The sequence below is a fragment of the Aquarana catesbeiana genome, linkage group LG03 (assembly GCF_042186555.1).
Source record: "Aquarana catesbeiana isolate 2022-GZ linkage group LG03, ASM4218655v1, whole genome shotgun sequence".
NCBI lineage: Eukaryota > Metazoa > Chordata > Amphibia > Anura > Ranidae > Aquarana > Aquarana catesbeiana.
This window is the reverse complement of record NC_133326.1, coordinates 565,928,864-565,947,729: the sequence shown is the minus strand read 5'-3', so window position 1 is coordinate 565,947,729 and position 18,866 is coordinate 565,928,864. Positions and strand designations below refer to the sequence as shown.

The 18,866-nt window shown below is 43.2% G+C and overlaps 1 protein-coding gene across 11 annotated transcripts in view; it reads left to right on the top strand.

The window, feature by feature from the left end:
• DGKI (diacylglycerol kinase iota) overlaps nucleotides 1-18,198 on the top strand; it is a 466,380-nt gene extending 448,182 nt beyond the window's left edge. For all 11 annotated transcript variants that reach the window (XM_073621819.1, XM_073621822.1, XM_073621821.1 and 8 more), the window contains 3 exons: nucleotides 11,776-11,812; nucleotides 14,386-14,485; nucleotides 17,433-18,198. In XM_073621819.1, the coding sequence (XP_073477920.1) occupies nucleotides 11,776-11,812; nucleotides 14,386-14,485; nucleotides 17,433-17,549 (254 nt within the window). In that variant the 3' untranslated portion in view covers nucleotides 17,550-18,198. The remainder of the gene's footprint in view (nucleotides 1-11,775; nucleotides 11,813-14,385; nucleotides 14,486-17,432) is intronic.
• Nucleotides 18,199-18,866: the final 668 nt, after the last annotated feature.

Sequence of the window (18,866 nt, the reverse complement as noted above, 5' to 3'; positions counted from 1 at the left end):
AAAACAGAGCTTGTAATATTTCCGCCTACCTGATCCCCTCCCCATGACTTTACCATTGAAATCAACAGCACAACCATTGGTCTCTCTGCACATGCCAGGGTGCTAGGTGTAATCCTAGACTCTGACCTTGCCTTTAGCCCCCACATCCTATCACTGTCTAAATCTTGCTGCCTCAACTTCTGCAACACTTCCAGAATTCACCCCTTCATGACTAACGACACCACAAAACAACTTATTCACTCCTAGGTTATATCCCGCCTTGACTACTACAACTCCCTTCTCACTGACCTACCTTTACACAGGTTATCCCCCCCCCCCCCTTCAGTCTATTATGAACGCTGCTGCCTGGCTAATACACCTTACTAACTGATCCGTGACTGCTGCCCCTGTCTGCCAATCCCTTCACTGCCTCCAACTAGTCCAAGGTATAACATTTGAAATACTAACCACAACGTACAAAGCCAACCACAACATTGCCCCCAGCTATATTCCCAACCACGTCTTGCTCTCTAGCTCCCTTGTTACCTCCTCCCACATCTGCCTCCAGGACTTTTCCAGAACCTATCCCATCCTCTGGAACTCCCTACCCCAAAATGTCGGCTCCTACCCTGCCCGCCTTTAGGCGATCCTTGAAATTGCATTTATTCAGGGAAGCCTACCCCACCTCCACCTAAAAACCCATATTTGTGTCACCTCCACCAGATCATCCTCTGCAGCTATTACCTGTTGTACCATCTTCCCCTCCCTTTAGATTGTAAGCTCCATGGGCAGGGTCCACTATACCTTCTGTATGCCTTCTGTAATGACTTCTGCTGCTCTCAATCTTTCCTATCAGACCAGGAAGAGAAAGCAGCGCTGCTGCATTCGGGCACAGCGCTGAATCGAGAGAGGGCTCAGGTAAGTAAGTATGAGGGATACAAGTAATGGCACATTTTTTACCTTAATGCATAAAAAGCATTAAGGCAAAAAATGATTTGCCTTTAAAACCACTTTAATAAATGCACATATAAAACAGTAACATACATACAAAATGGTAATTTGGAATCAAATAGAGTCTCTTTCCTACAAAGATAGTTTGTCGGTCTGTTTTTACTGCCATTCGCAAGTCAGGAACTTGCAGAATAACTAGAACCAGTCTGCCATCTGAGCCATAGAAAGTCCTGTGACTCCTCTTTACTAACCCTGCACCCACCCCCTCAGTTCTGTTTTTCAATGTACCTATAGCTTTACAGTGGCATTTTGGCCTTACAGTCAGTGTTTGCAAGCAAATCTGCTGATTTTTTTTATTGCAATCATCTGGTTTCAACTTTCAGTTTAACTGATATGTTTCCAAACCACAGGTTATAAAAATAGACAGACCCCAGCTGCTGAAAGAACTGGAACTTGTTTTTAGTAAAACACTTTAGAGCCTACATAGTATCTGTGGAGCCCTGAAAAACACTAATGATCGGACTTTTTGGCATACTTGGTCCGGCAGACTTTCCGACGGACTTTGTCCACCTGGTGACCACGCCCCCTAAAACGTCACAGTCCCAGCATGCCCAGGGACTGTGACGTCATAAGGGGGCGGGGTCTCCGCCTATATAAGTCACAACGGAGCGCTCAGAGAGCAGTCCAGCCAGAGAGAGCGTCGTGTCAACATCTGGAGAAGAGAAGAGGGAAGAAGACAAGAAGCCCAGAAGTCCGGACCTCCGCTAGCAAAAGAGCGGCATGAAGACAGCGGAGGAGCCGGCAGAAGAACTGGAACACCGGGAGAAGAGGCCAGAGGGAGCGGAGAAGAACCAACCGGACACCGGGAGAAGAGGAACCGGAGGGACCCCCGAAGCCGGAAGAAGACCCCCGAAGCCGGAGGAAGACCCCCCCGGAGCTGTTTAATAAATTATTTTAGTAGTGTGTTTTATTATTGACACTTTTTCCCTAGGTGAATGGTTAGGAGTACCATGTACCCCATACTCATTCACATAGGGTGGGGGGCCGGGATCTGGGGGCCCTCTTATTATAGGGGGCTCCCGGATTCCGATAAGCCACCCGCCCGCAGATCCCGTCAACCAACGGCCAGGGTTGTCGGGAAGAGGCCCTTGTCCTCATCAACATGGGGACAAGGTGCTTTGGGGTGGGGGGGCCCCGCAGGGCGCCCCCTCCTCCAAAGCACCCACCCCCCATGTTGAGGGCATGCGGCCTGGTACGGCTCAGGAGGGGGGGCGCTCGCTCGTCCCCACCCCCTTTCCTGACCGGCCGGGCTGCGTGCTCAGATCGGGGTCTGGTATGGATTTTAGGGGGGACCCCACGCCGTTTTTTCGGCGTAGGGGGTTCCCTTTATAACCCATACAAGACCTAAGGGCCTGGTATGCCCCGCGCTTGCCGCAATAGGAAGATTTTTTTTCCTATTGCAGCGAGCACGAAATGTAATACCCTGCCCTTGCGTCGTATCTGGTCCGTTGGACCAGCATACAGACGAGCGGGCTTTCCGTCGGACCAGCACACAGACGAGCGGACTTTCCGTCAGAGTCCGACGGAAAGATTTAAAACGTTTCAAATCTAGGTCCGGCAGACTTTTGGGAAAAAGTCCACTGGAAAAGTCCGCCGGAGCCTACACACGGTCGGATTGTCGGAAAGTCCGCTCGTGTGTACGCGGCATTAGGCTACTTTCACACTGGGGCGGGCAGGCGTGGTAATAGCGCTGCTTTACCGTCGTTTTAGCGGCGCTATTCGGCCGATAGCGGGGCTGTTTTAACCCCCGCTAGTGGCCCAAAAAGGGTTAAAACCGCCCGCATAGCGCTGCAGTAGTTTGGTGGCGCTGCCCCATTGTTTTCAATGGGCAGGGGTGCTTTAGGAGCGGTGTATACAGCGCTGCAAAGATGCGGCTTTCAGGACTATTTTTGGCGTTTTCCAAGCGCACCGCTCCAGTGTGACAGGAGAGCCTCTTTACAGGCGCTATTTTTAGCGCTGTAGTGCCTGTAAAGTGCCTTAGTGTGAAGCCATCTGACAAAGACCCTTTAAAAATGATTGCTCTCTGGTGTTTGCAATGAAGGGTATGAAGGGACATTTTAGAAAATTATCCTTTTCCAATGTTGTAGTAACACTTTGAGGAAGACCCTTTTCTGTTTCCGCATGGCTGTGCCCCTGTACAAAGCCAACTCAATAAAGTCATGAGGGCTGATTTACTAAGAAGAAGGCACCGCACCAGTTCATACATTAATTGGTGTGCTGGAAAAGTCATTAATTGAACGTGTGAACCGGCGCAAATAACGATAATAAATACCTGCATATATAAACTGCAAATGTTGCTAGGGTAACTGCGGTTTTCTTATTGATAATAGCGCACGCCCAATACAATTGGTTAATTTCATCTCATTGGATGTGTCTTGTTAGGCAATTAGTAGGTGTTCTCGGTTAATTAACCCTTTTGATGCTAATCTCATTCCTATCAATTCTAATATATCTTTGAAATGTGTTTTTTTCTTTTTTTACCCACATCTTTTGATACATTACAAAGAACAGAGAAGTGTATCTAAACCCAATAAATTAATTTTTAACAATCTTGATCTTTAAAGGTGACCATACACTGCAATCAGTTAGATCTTAAATAAATCAGATTTAGTGCAAGAGCCTGTTTGATTTCCTATAATTTGAATTAATTGTTCAAGTGCGTCTTCCTATTACCTATTTTGCCGAAATATTGAGTTGTAGAGATTGGCCAATCAGATTGCATAGTGCATGACCATCTAAAGTGCCACATTTGGAATGTAGATGTGCCATGACCCACTTGTATTTTCCAAACGCTATTTCTTGGGCATTATAGATATAGATATAGACCTATAGATATAGATATATCTATATATACACACACACTGAAGCAGAAAGCAATATACATTGGCCAGGAAGTGAATCTGTACACAGGAATAAGGTGTGTGTTTTGAGGCCAAATTATTTAGACATACACACATAACCCACACAAACACCAGCCCATGTAAAAATAAATAAGAAATGATCCTAATTTGCAAATAAGGATCATCTCTTCCTCAGAGAACAGTGAGTGGGGAATGGTGATGGGAAGAAATTAGCAGCAGTACAAGCAACTTCCTGGAGGAGAATGGTGTCATTCCTGTGTGCTGGCCCCCCGCTTCCGGGAACCAGATATGCGCCACGGGTACATACCTCTGCGCACACAGCAGCTGCGCATATCACATACACAGCGGTCGCGCATCTAGAAGCATTTGGCACATCTAGCTGCAGGAACCCAATTTTTATGGAAATTAATAGTAAAGCAGATGCAGATTTCCAGGACTGGACTAACAAATGTTTATAGTGAAAGGCAATTGCTGTATTTTATTAAACAAGGTCTAAATAGGCCATTGACATCCATCACCGTTGAACTTAGGAATGTGTCCTTGCAAAGTTAAGCTAAATGAAATCCTTTCTTATTTTTGCTTAGGGATAGAGTGCAGTGGGATTAGAAGTCTTGTCAGTTTTGGGGGATGTCTACACCCTTGATAGACACCTCCCAAATTTTGCCAGTTTCTCCTTCAAATGTATTCACTTCCTGTCACATAGCCAATGCCACCAATGCCACCATCATTGCTACCAATGTCTTTCCTTGGGGACACACTGGTCAATCTAAATAGTTTCCCCATTAGGTAAATTGCACTCTAGCGTTTTGCTCTGTACACCCCAAATTATTAGGTATCTTGGACTTTGGGGTTTATTTACTAAAGGCAAATTCGCTTTGTGCACTTTTGCCTCTACATGATTGGATGATAAAATCACCAGTACTTCTCCTGAGATTTACAGCGAGTACACTTGTATTGCAGAGTGGATTTGCCTTTAATAAACCCCCAAATACCTAATAATTTGGAGTGTACACAACAAAGTGCTAGAGTGCAATTTGCCCAATGCGGACGCTAGTTAGATTGACCTGTGTGTCCCCAAGGAAAGACATTGGTAGGGTTTTACCCTTACTCCCTGTTTGGCTGTGACAGGAAGTGAAGCCAATTTTCAGAAAAGGGACACAAAGCCCAACCTAAAAAAGACAAGCAGGGGTTCTAACACTCACTTGGTTTCCCTCAATTCCCACAATTAGAATAGGATTGTCTTAAGCTAGATTTTAGCTCAGTGCTCTAAATCAGTGGTTCTCAACCCTGTCTTCAAGTACCCCTAACAGGCCATGTTTGCAGGTTTTCCTGCACAGGTACTTTAAATCACAGTCAATGGCTTGGTATTTTGGACAGCTATTTTAGCTAAGATAAATTCCCAATTTATTTTGAGACACTAACAGAAACTGGTTTTGAGGTCTGACCATTTTGTAGAGGAAATGAACAGGAGTTAAAAGGACTGCACCCACAATTGGTCTCTTAAGGATTTAAACATTTTAGTCACAACATCTCAAGGAAGATTTTGCAAAATAATGCAGCACAGACAATTGAATCAAAGTGAAACTATCAACCTACCAGCAACACACATTGACAACATCAAAAATATTTCAGTGAAAAATATCCCCCCCCCCAAAAAAAGAAACAAAAGTAAAAAAATATTTGCTCTAAAACACGTCTGTTTTGCAAAGACATAACAAACAAAATACAAAGAGAATATACATGTGTTACAAACTCTGTAAGGACACCCACATGTACTCTCTTGACACCCCCCCGCCTAATGAGGCAATTGAAAACACATGCACAGTCCATGAAACACACAAAATGCAAGTTCACCCAATGTAGAGACAGAACTTCAAAGTGGGTACACCTAATAAGGATGTTCTTAAATTACTAACCCAAAAAGCACACTCTCTGAGCATGCCCAGAAAAATCAAAGTGTTGTTTACGCACAAAAAGCACAAAAATAAAAAAGTCCCTGAGCATGCCCAGACCAACCCAAATGCATTTTAAACACCAAAAGCTACAGTCCCTGAGCATGGCCAGAACAACCTAAATGCAGCTAGCACAAAATAAGCCACCCCCTGTCCAAAATAAAGCACATCATCCAGCATGCTACAAAAATTGCAGATGGGACAACCCCCCCGGTCCGGGGGCACAAACAAAGAGCCTAACGTGGGCAAAAGGTATACAACAAATACCATTGCAGTCTATAGGAACTGACTTGTTAATTTTGCTAGTCCCCACTTGGCTGGCTTATATTCTAGTTATTGGCCTTAAAATGGGTATGGGGGCTCAGGTCCCACCCTGAGGGAAATATATCAATGTCACCAATTTGGACAACCCCAAAAACTAAACAAGGAGAAGTGCCTTTAAAAATGCAAAATTGCTTAAAAGCTAGTAACTTGGGGGGGGGGCGCTTACTCTGCCTGTAAAGTGGTGCATCTGTAGCATGTATCCAAAATGCTGCTTCAAGGATGTATGGCTTTAGAGAAAACTTACAAATCTGCAGGATTTTAACCCAAAACAAAAAATAGCCTGCCCCCCAATACATACAAGGCCATTTGGGTCTGTTAGGGATTAAAATGAGAACCCCCATGTGAAAAATACTACCCCAAACTAAAAAAATATTGTGCCCCTCCCACACACTAACAAACCCCTAGCCAAACACACAGCAAGCCACCCCATGAAAGTGGGTGAATGCTTGGGGGCAGGAGGGCTCAGGCATCCCAAAAGTCAACCACCTTGTTCCCATATTTAGGGGGACAAGGGCCTCATCCACACAACCCTAGGCTGGGGTTGTGGGGGCTGCAGACAGGGGGCTTTATGGAATGTGGAAAAACCCTTTAAACTAGTGGGTACAAGGTGCTTTGTGGTTGGTATTGAGCTGAGCCCAACATGCCCCAAAGGCAGCCAGCTATGTTGAGTGCAATTGGCCTTGTATGGTTCAGGAGGGGGTTGGGCGATTGCTCTTCTCGTCCCTTTCCTAGCTGGCCGTGTTCTATACTCTGAAAAAAAGATTTTTTAGTATGGATTGGTGAAGGCAGCTCACAGCCTTTTGAGAATGGAGTGGAGTGTGTAGTTTCCCTTTAATAGCAAAAAGTTAGCCCATAGAAATCCAAGGGATTAGAGAGGGGAGACAGGAGCATTGGAGAATGGAGTGTGGAGTTCCCCTTTTAAAGCAAAAGCTAGCCCAAGGAAATTATATGCATTAGAGGGGAAGGTTAAATGCCATTTTAGGAGGAGCTAGAGGAGCGAGAGTCTTTTTACATAACTTTAACAAGGTGCATGTCACATGTTGTCAACGTAGCATGCTAACATGACCTGTGTGCAAATCTCCTTAAAAAAATACATAAGGGTGAACCAGCATAAAAAAAAAAAATCCAGTTTAGAGGTGCGCCTGTTCAACCCGTGCAAATGCATGTATGTTGCTTAACATTTACTAAGATTTTGGCCGCGGAGTGAACAAATGCATGTGAACGAGCGCAAGAGCCGATTGTGCATGCGAACTGCTTACATTGATCTCACACAGTTCTAAACGTACTTGCAGGCACAGCAGGCTTTCTCAGTTATATTCTTCTATTTTGGGCATATTTGTTACTTGGGCAGTTGTTAATAAACTTCCTCACATTACCCCATAATATTAGCACCTCCATCTTCTGTCAATATTGATTTGGAGATGCCGTGCGCCATGTCCATAGCGGCGCACAGATTGCATTCTCCCGCAGTCTGTTACCGGCGCACCATTTTGTAAATTACCCCCACAGTTTGATGTGGAGGAACTCAAGTGGCTTGCACAGAGCCAAGACTTCAAGCCTACTGTGCACCTGTGGGATGAATTACAAACTGTTTGCAAGGCAGGTCACCACATCTGTACTTGGCCTCACAAAAACTATTTTTGGCTGAATGGGCAGATTTCCAGACACACGTCAAAATATTGTGGAAAACCTCTCCACTAGAGTGGAGGCTGCTATAGCTGCAAGTGGTGGGGAATCCATATTAATGCCAATGGTTTTTAAAAAGGATGTTCAACAAGCTCATATAGGTGTGATGGTGAGGTGCTCTTATGACATATGTTGCATCTGAAAGAATTTTGAAAGGGTACCTGGTATCCATAGACCAAGGAAGAGGTAATTTTATACAAAGACCCCCAACAGGGAATGTTCACTGTGAGGTATCCAAGTAGGTGAAGAACAAGTCATTCATGGTACTATTGTGACCTGATTAGCAGCCTGGCATGCTGTCCATAGCAGTCGGGTCACTTCTGAGTGTCTGTCCAGAATTCTTTGGCCTGACTACAGTGGTATAACTTAATCATATTTAATTCAACAGCGAATCAGCTGTACTTATAAAAAAAAAAGCCTTCTTTGCCATTAAAGCTTAAAGTGGCAATCCAGTATGTAACAAAAAAATGAAAAGTTAGCAGCTACAAATCCTGTAGCTGATGACTTTTAATAATAGGCACTTACCTGTCCATGGATCCTGTGCCGTCCTCATTCGGGCTAGTTCTTCATTAGCCTTTGGGTTTCCAGCGCCGGCATCTAAAATGTGGACACCCGGCTGTGACAGCTTGCAGCCTCACAGCAGGCTGCCCACTGCACATGCGTGAGCCACACTGCACCCCACCTCATCTCAACCGCCCCTCGTACAAGTTCATGGGATTCTTATCTTCAGCCGCTCCTTTCACTTTTTCAATTTTGCACGGTTGAGAGATCTGTGAATGGATGAACTACAAGTTCTGACTGCTACCACAGTAGAGAAACTTGTAGTTATTAATTGAACACAGCCGTGAACTAGTCCTGCAGCTTACGCATATATTTGCAAATGTGTGCAAACTACACCCCTGGTTTTAACGTGAACTGTTAGGACAATTCGGTTTATTAGTTCTGACAAGCTCTCTGACACAGGAGATAAAAGAAGCTGGAATTTTGTGTTGGGGAGGTAACTTAGAGACAGATAAGCAGAGAGCTTGTCTATTCACAGTACAGCTCTGCAAGTTTCTTCGTTCCTCTGCCTATTTGAAGGGGGCTTGTGTGCCTTTCCTTCGATCAGCTTACACACAGTGTATGCCCAGACTCCCCTCCCACAGCTGAAGACCACAGATATACATGTATAATTTATGTAGGGAGATTTGTTTCATCTTTGTGTATCATCTGAGGCTGTTCACTTCACTGGGTATAGGAGAGGGTTTACATCTACTTTAAAGGACTCATAGTCCATTGACGCTTATTGCAGGATCCTGTGCATTGCATCCCTGATCCACTGATTTTGGTTGTAATGACCCAACAGGTTTTGGAGGCCAAGCTGTATCCCTTCCTCAGAGTTCTTACAGCTGTGTGTGAATGCAAAATTAGGATTGAAGGTATTCTGAAAAATGTTGGCTTTGAATGTCCATCAGAAAAATTCTCCACAAAACAGTGATTAGAGGGCTGGAAATAATAAGTCCCAGCCACTTGGTACTTCTCATATGTATCCTGCTAATTCACCTGAAGCAATGATGGGTCAATTCTAAAAAATTGAATTCTCTCTCTCTCTCCCTCTAAATATATATATATATATATATATATATATATATATATATATTTATATTTATATTATGTAGCACTCATTTAACTGACTATATAATTGTCCCTAAAAAAATTAACCAAAAAAAAAAATGCAGATCTGGTGGAAATATTTGTTATTGGCTTGTGAATTCTCTGTTCATGGCAATGATTTGGTTAAACTGAAGCCTGGACATGACCTCAGATCACTGTCCCAGCACTGCCATCTTTTCACAGTCTTCACAACAGTCTCTCCTTTTCTGGTCTAGATTTTCCCTGCCGTCTCTCTGCGCAATGTCTTTGTATCCCGCGCCACCCTGCTGCTTCCTCCCCCTCATTCTTCCATTCATTCCTGGCTGTTTTATTTGTCTCCTTTTCTCCCTCTTCTCTTCCCCCACATCTCTCCTCGCTTCTCCGGGCACCCGCTGGGCACTGAGTGACAGTCTGGTAATGGCATCTCCTCTAAAGCTTCTTCATTTTTTTGTGTTTGCTGTGGATGGAGATTTGGGACGGATGAGTGCTGATGCCCGGGCGACGGGGCCTGCGATGTGGGTAACGGCTCTGTGCTTGGTCCAGAGCCAAATTATTAGAATGCTTTTCTATTCACATAGAGGAAATCTGAAGGGAAATGAATGACTTGGGTTCATTCCTGTATAGAGATGACATCATGTTACGTTTCCTGGCTAAGGTCCTGATTGCCCTCTAATGACACATTTTAAGGTTCACAGAAACACAGGTTGAAATGATTGGGGCTTTAGGCCCTGTATTGTCACCTATCGCTATTATGTTTTTGCAAAAAGTTGTAAAAACAGAAAAATTCAAAGAGGATCCAAACAAGATAGCAAACTGTTGTTCTATGTCTGAAACATATTCTGTGTCCTTACTAAGTTGATCATCATCACCTGCACGCAGGGTGCATCTACGAGGCTCAGTCCATTGACAACTTGATACAATTTTGATGGCGCTTATACACTGATTTTGTTCTAAGAATCATAAAACTCATAAGGCAACAAATCTCACCCAGCAACATGGCAGGCAAATCCATGTGCATGTCCTTGAAATGGAACACTTGGGGCAGTGGCACTCTCAGAACTGGATAGAATCCTAGGATGTGGTAGTTAACACGCAGGTTCTCGGTAAATGGAGTCTTTCCCAAGAAACCTGCGTAATGTGTCAGCAAACAATCTTTCGTCAACATCAACCACAACACATAAAAGTAGCGTTCAGCATTTTATGGTATCTTTTTCCTTAAACATGCATTAATATATACAACCTCAGAAGATTCCTACAAGATGCAGTGGAAGTGATCTCTAAACAGATGTTTGTCTCCTATTATCCTGATCAAACCTGGCAGAAACCCTAATGCACTAGATGAAAGGCTTAGTGCAGAGATGTTGTCATGGTTTATTATGACATGTATTAAGATAGAGCACTCTCCAACCACCAAAGGAAACCAAACTCAAGACAACCAGCCCCCTTTTCTGCGCAGAATACTTTATTTTGAGAATAACTTCCCAGGTTTGACATCAATATTTAAAATATATATTTTAGACTCCAGCAGATAAAAGTGTGGTTTGATAACTCCATTGCACTGCAGAGTTAGGAAACAAGAAGGCCTGCTCTCTTGGTAGTAAGAGTCATTCACAAAGAACCAAGCTGAAGCCCCCCTCCTGCAAAGTCACTACCGGCCACGCTGGGTTCTCGCCGTCACCTCTGTGCAATCTTCAATGCCTTAAAACTTGATGGTATTCCCTGGGGTAGATCAATGTCAGCAATTACAGAGGGCACCTCTCCAGGAACTGAGGGGTTCCTTTGTTGTGCATTTTTCTTCCAATTTACATCATAAAAGAACACCATGACCCCGTTCTTCTAGAATTCCAACCATTATTTATTTATGTTACACAAATCATAATAAGTCTAGAGGCCCTTCATTACCCCCTCACTAAGTCTTTCTTTCAGCGTTTCTCCAAGAACTTCTGCTTCAAAATTTTTAAAGTATTCTTAAAGTATAAGATTTGAAAAAGAAACCCTGAGGTGCACTCATGGCACGTAGCCTACCTGCCCACAGTTATTTTTTTCCTGGTATAATTTAATGTAGTAGGTCATCCAAAGCTCTATACAAACAAAAACTTTCTATTTTGTTAGAATGGATAGAGAGGGAATGGGCTACAGATTCTGTAAAGTTTGTATTGCTATCCATGTTCCTTTTGATTAGATTTTTCTTCACTTCCTGTCTTCTCTCATTAAAGGTTCCTCTTATAATGAAAGTTTAAGTATTAAACAGTAAACCTGTGCTTTCTGTAAATATACTAAAAAGGGTTTCAAAGCTAAATTTCAATATGGTTTGTTTTTTGTTTTGGCAGGACCGGAAGATCTGTTGGAAATGACAGACAGAATTACGTAAGTGCTCGCATTGACCTGATTAAGACACGACAGAGAGTGTTGTATATGACTGTACTGCCTAGGCCACGTTCCCTTCACTTCACAGCCTCAGCAGTATTTTCCACAGGCAAACGTTCTGAATTATTATTTTTTTAAATAACAAACATGTTATATTTACCTGCTCTGTGCAATGGTTTTGCACAGAACAGCCACTATCCTTTTCAGGTCCCCTGCTTGCTATCCTGGCCCCACCCTGCCAACTGCCCCCCCAATAACAAACCTCTTGCTATGTGGGCACTTGAGCAGGCTTGCTCCTGATTCGCGCTCTTGTGAATAGATGAATGGACATTGTCCATTCACACACAGAGCGCAGCTCGGGCCAGCCCCCTGCTCTCTCCTCATTGGCTCACTGGCTGTACTAGTTTTTTTTTTAGGCTTGCTTTAGTAAGTTTTTTTTTTTTTTTTTTTTTTTTTTACAGAAAAGCTCTCTTGCAGTTAATGTAGTTACAGGGATGAGACAGACCATTTAATGCTGGCAGAGGTGCTTAAAATGATCAGCTTTTATTTATTTATGTAAAACCTTTATCCCAAAAGGAAAAAACTATTTGCTGTAACTGATATTAGTTGGTGTTCAGTATAAGGGTAAATTGCTTTTTTTTTATATATAAGTAGATATATAAAAAACCTGCACTTTAATTGAACTTATAACTTTTGTGATGTTCCAACTACACTTTAAGTTCTGCTTTTTAGTTACGGAAGCAAAAATATCAATTTAGATGTTAGTTTAAGATAGTTCTCTTTTCCACATACATTTGTTTCAGCCACAGGCCTTGACATTTGAATTTTTAGAATGTGGCTACACGCTTCTGCTTAAGTGATGCACGAGCTTAATCTGTACAGGATGAGCCCCAAGGAAGTGTGCTAAAGAATGCTATGTAGTAACACACAAAGGGAAGTCATGCTATGATGCTATGATGTATAACTTTAACTTGTATTTTGATTGGTCCACCTACGAGTGGAGTACGTGACAGTTACTGTATATATTCTGCTCCAAAGCAAGCATTAAATTGTATTCATTATTCACATACTACCTGTGTATGTGTCTTGTTTACCTCACCGGTGAAGGGGTTGAAATCCACACACCCAGTGTCCGAGCCTAGGCTAAGAGAGTCCAGAAGAACCGAACCTAACATTCAGCTTTGATTTAATTATTTAAATCTGCTAGTACTTCTTACGCTCCCCTCCCCCCAGACTGACAGTGCTGCTGTTCAAACCTTGTGCTCATTCTTCAAGAGTGCATCCTTCCCAATTTTTGAAGTTGAGAATGAGGGACACTTAATTTATTTTTACATTTTTTTTACAGTTTTTAGAATTTTATTTATTTATTTTTCATTTTTAACAGCTCTGTTGGAGGGGGAGGTTGGAGTTTTGGTGAAATATCGGGGGCTCCCCCTGATGTCTCACTTCTGAGAAAGAGACTGAGGACATATATTTCTCAGTCCCTGCACTGGACAGTTAATGAACAGGAAGTGCTCTGTACAGAGTGGGTTCCTGTTCATTCACAATCTGAAGCATAGTAAATACATTTTACTATGCTTTAGTTATGAATAAACACATGAGCAATTGGTGTTCATTCAGGAAAGGAAGAGAGACTCAATTCATTGCTGTAGCATTCCTAGTGTTGTTTAAAAAAAAAAATCAAGACATGCTCCCCATCCTGAACCCGATCGTCCTGTGCCTCGCACCAGTTGCAGCCAGTGGGAGGCGAAAACGGAGTGCCAGCAGCACTGCGGGGAGGTAGGGGGGGACTCAGTGGGATCAGAGCTGCGGGGGGAGAGGGGGGTCAGGAAGTGAAGTGGGGATGGGAACCAGGAAGGGGGAGGAATGACACATCTGGAACCAATTGCCCTGTGCAGCTGGCTGCACTGTAGGGGCATCAGGGCCAGATCGGAGCAAGGGGTTTAGTGGAGCCCAGTACCAGAACTCCTTCTGGCACTGACCGCAAGGATTTAGCCTGGATCTGCAGGGTGTCAGGATTTAAATGAAATCTCAGGAAGGTCCCGTCCATTCTGGGACAGTTGGGAGGTATGAGAGTGGTGTCTGTATAATACAGGAGGTGTGTTACTGGCCAGATCACCAGATGAAAAGAGATGTTAAATAAACCTAAAAAATAACAAATATAACCACTACATCTAATGATTGGTAAGCCGTAATATATTAAATTTTTGGTTTTGGGTTTAATACAACTTTAAAGTGGTAGTAAAGTCCCCTTTTTCACTTGTACCTACAGGGAATCCTATAATCAGGCTTACCTGTAGGTACAGTGAATATCACCTAAACAGGCACCATTTATGATATATTCACATTTGTAGCGGCCATACTGCAATTAAGAAAACACAGGCACCAACCTGGTTGTGCTGCGTGTTAGAGTGTTGTAAACCTCTGGACTGGATGGACAGTAAAAGAAATAATTTGACAGGTAAAATAGCTCCAATATGTGTATTTTTTCTGTTTGCCTAGAGTTCAGCTTTTTCTTATATTTAACTTGCTTCCTCTTCCCACACCCTTATTTGTTGTTTTGTGTCTTCTAGAGGGGAGACAGCACTGCACAAAGCTGCATTCCATAGACACCGGCAGGTTTGCCAAATTCTTGTGGATGCCGGAGCCTGTTTAATAAAGAAAGATGCCAAGGTGATATATTTTAATGCATTACTCATCAGTGATATATCTAAAGATACCATTTTTAATGTTGGATAGATTAGGAAAGGGTTAAAGCTGGAGTTTAGTGATTTTTTTTTAAACAACACTAGGGATGCTACAGCAATGAATTGAGACCTGTGTGCTGGGGGCTGCCATACACATTAGAAATCCTCAGTCCTTTGTCACAGAAGATCACCACTGTAGGGCACATTTCATTGCTGACAAGTAGTGTCCCTTTTGCTATTTAAAAAAATATATTTTAATTGTACAGTATAGGACACAGGCTGAATATCCATAAACTCTAAGTTAAAGGCGAAGGGTGAAGGGACATTGGCAAAGATTTTGGACACCCCTGTAACCCTACCCCACTTCGTGAGACCTCATATTTTTGCTAGTGTCCTTTAGGTGATGGACCTTTTGTCCCTTATGGAGAAGTTTCAATGCCTAACTAGTTCTTATTTACTTCAAATTCTTTAATCAACTCTTAAGCCAGGAGTCTCCAAACTTTTAAAACAAAGGGCCAGTTTATTTCCTTAAGACTTAAGGAGGGCTGTATTGTGGCCAGCAAGGGCAGAATATATGCTGGGCCCACCATCAATGAGAATAAATATGGCCTCAAGGTTGGTGGTCAGTAGGAGGAGGATTACTGACCCTATTAGTAGGAGGAATAGTATTATATCATTGGTATCAGTGGACTAAATAGTGCCCCCTTGGTGATGTCAGTGAGGGAAACAGTGCCCCAAGGGCCGGATAAAGGCTACTAAAGGGCCACATGTGGCCCTCGACCCACAGTTTGGAGACCCCTGTCTTAAGCCAACCTCTTCACTGTCTTCTAATACAACAATAGTGCATCCAGATTGGTGCAACCTTGGTAAAACATTGGGACTCATACCCAGACCCACACTGTGTAATGTTGCTTTGGGCCCTGGATCATGTTTGGACATTCACCATGGCATTTAGTGCAATGCGTGTAGTTAGCTGCAGGATGCTATACAGGTACAGGGCCATGGTCTGGGCCTATGGTTCCCAGACCCTGACAGCAATGTGGAAGGGTAAGACAGGTTTATCCTTTTTTGGACTTTTACTGTAGCCATATAGCAAGTTTAAGACTTACTATTCAGAAGACACTAATAGGTTTACTGAAAGTAGTGGAGATAATATTTGTTAAACGATTAAATTCACAGGAAACCAGGAATTTGTGTTTGACTTATTCACTTCTTGAGTGTTTAAACTTTCAAATATGGCGGTAAAAGTTCCACCATTCAGAGCTTAAGCCTAGTGCACACCTCTTAGCCAATGGCTGATCAGGAGCCCATCAGTTTCTGGATTTGCAGAATGCTCATCTGACAGAAGCCGGCTGAACCGGCTGACATACACAAGGGCCGATTGTAGGCCATTCTTTATTGAACCAGCCTATGTCGTCTGACATTCGGCCCCTGTGTACTAGGCTTTAGTCTTAGGTGGATGACCAGGTGTTACATCACACCACAGGATGCACCATTACCACCAATTTCCACCCAGAGCTCTTATAAAGTATTCAAGCACTTCCTACCACGCTGTTGTCACAAGGACTTCGCTACAGGAAGGTTGACACCTGGGTCGCTGTGTATTCTTTTGTGAATATGCTTATCCTCTTTCTGGACCCTACTCCATGAGTACCCCCGCGGGAGTATACACCTGGCTTCTGCCATTGCTGTCAGTGAGGGTAATCACAGCAAATGCTCAGGCAGAGTGACATTTCTTCCCTTGCACTGGAGCAGGACCCTATTTTAACACCGTGTTTGCATCCAATTCTGGCTCTAACTCAGACACACAAGTGGCCTATCTGACCAAGGCAGATTTCTAGTACTAGCGTACTAGCTACTGGCAAATAAACAGGGTAAATCTGCCTAGTGGAGACACAGACAGCAGTAAAAAACTGGCGAAGGTTCTAACCCTGTACAACTCTTTGCAAAACACATTAGCAAAACACATTTTTTTTTTTTTTTTTTTAAAGTGAACTTATCCTTGAAGTTCCCAAAATAGATTGGTCCACCAGTATTTACATGTTACTGAATATAATATTGGTTAAACCTGAACACCGGGCACAAAAACTTTCTTTTCAATCTTAGTTTATTTCAATATAAAGATATAACAGAAAGATAAGGTACTGTACAGTATAATATTGTATACATTATATACAGAACAATAAGGGTAACCTCTATTATATATGCATAGGAATATATGCCTTGGTATACAGCTTCCGGTAAAATACTGTATTATCACATTATATATAGAGGATTGTAATGTAATAGTAAAATAACATGTGAGGGGGAACCAACCTATAACCACCTTTATAATTTTGCGTGTTGGCACAAAAACTTTCATTGAAATATATTCCTCAATAGCCACAAAGGATATAAATCTACACTGTGTGCAGCAAATGCATTTGCAAACCCAAATATGACCTTGTAAATGTAGCAGTAACATCATCACTGTGCTGTACCTGGCCTGTTCTGAGAGCTGAGCTGTGGGAGGGGCCCAGCAGCTCCACCTACTACAGGTTGCCTGCAGAAAACTACAGTGGGGAAGAGGCAAGACCAGTCACCCTGCACAAGGAGAGAGAGCAGCAATGACTGATCTTTATTACAGGAAGCTCCTATGCAGAGGGAAAGTTTCACACCGGATTATTGCACAGACTTTAGGAGTCAAAAAAGCAAACCAAGTTTCCAGTGAGAATACACATACATTTTGTATTTAGACAGAAATTGCTTATCCTGGAGGTGAGCTTTAAGCTTGGCCTTACAAATGGACATGATTTCATATTGTTCCGTTTGATACCAAAGGAATAGAATATGCTTTACCCTGTATGTTTTACTAATATTTTGCTCTGCCTTTAGTCTTTGGACACATTCAGTGAAATGTATCTCTCATTAGCTCTCCTTTCCAATTTCCACAGGGATTTACTCCTTCTGACAAGGCCCAGGAGGCAGGGGATGCAGATCTGGCATCCCACTTGGAGTCTTGTCAAGATAAGCAACTCCTGCCCAGCGATGACCTGGAGACAGCAGTCTGAAGTCCGCAGCAGGTGGCGGAAACAACTCGGAAAGAGCAGAAACGTGAATGGGAAAGTTCCTGGAGAAGGTCCACCCCGGAGAAGGAAACTTGACGGAAGAGTCACCCCTTCTTGAAGCGAGATAAGCGGCAGAAGGTGTACTGTCCAGTTTCTAAGGGCTAACAGGACTTGCCACGGAACTGCTGCCCAAAACGACGAGCTGAAGGGATGCGGAGGTGGGGGGTGAAGGACGACAGAGGTTGGGGCTGACCCCCCTCGCCCCGTGTGGATCCCCTGTTTCTGTTCTCCAACAAGACGCATGACCCTGTCCATTGTCTGTCTCCTCACGACGGTCCAAACCCACCCAGCCCAGTCGGAGGCCTGCACAGTGTTATAAACCTCACATATGTTTTTAGTATCTGCAGTGCCGATTCATTAAAAAAGAGAGACTCAATTCTACTTTGAATCTGCAAGCTTAAAATTTGGGGGAAGACAATTTTCTTTGTTGTTCACATAACATCGTGTGAAAAAAGCTTTTTGTTTTTTCTTTTTTTTTTTCCTCCAAGGACCACCAAACCTAAAATTTCAATATCAAATATGAGGAGACCCGCTGTAACATTCACAATCGTGTATGTAAATGTACCATCAACATGACATAACCTGTGACGTCTCATGTGTCTTTTAGTTTTTCTTTTCTTGTTCAGATCATTCTAAATTATTACTCTTCCACAACAGACAACATGGCAGTGGCAACTGGGGCTCCATTGGTCAGGGGGCGGGAGGACGGACCGACCTGACCACGGATGCCCACCCTTTTCCGAAGCCTATTAGAGCCTCTGGCTCTAATCACATGCTTCAAAAAAAAAAAAAGCCCCATTGGAATCAATGCCTCTGGCACCCTGCATGTAGATTAGGGGGCCGGTCACATGGATGAGGGGCGGTGCCCCTGTGCCCCTAATGGGCGGGCCACCACTGCATCATGAGCACCATATATTTATTGCACTGGGTTTGAGAGAGACTGATTATTTAAATGTGCAGAGTTTACTCATGAAAAAAATGATATTTATGTTCTTATTTAGCTTTACATCTGACAATAATCGGGCAACTGAAAGGCCACCGCTAGCCCTGACCTTTGCTGCTCTGTCAACTGCCTGACTTTATGCTGTCTCCTAGTGGCTGAATGTGCATAGCAGTATCTAATAACAGAACCCTGTGGATCTTTGCATAGCTTTTAAAGCAGAGCTCCAGCCAAAAATAACAAGATGAATATTAATGGCCCATTAAAAGATGAAATAACAGAACCAGCTTTTGCTGCAAAATTCATCTTTAGTTAGAGGT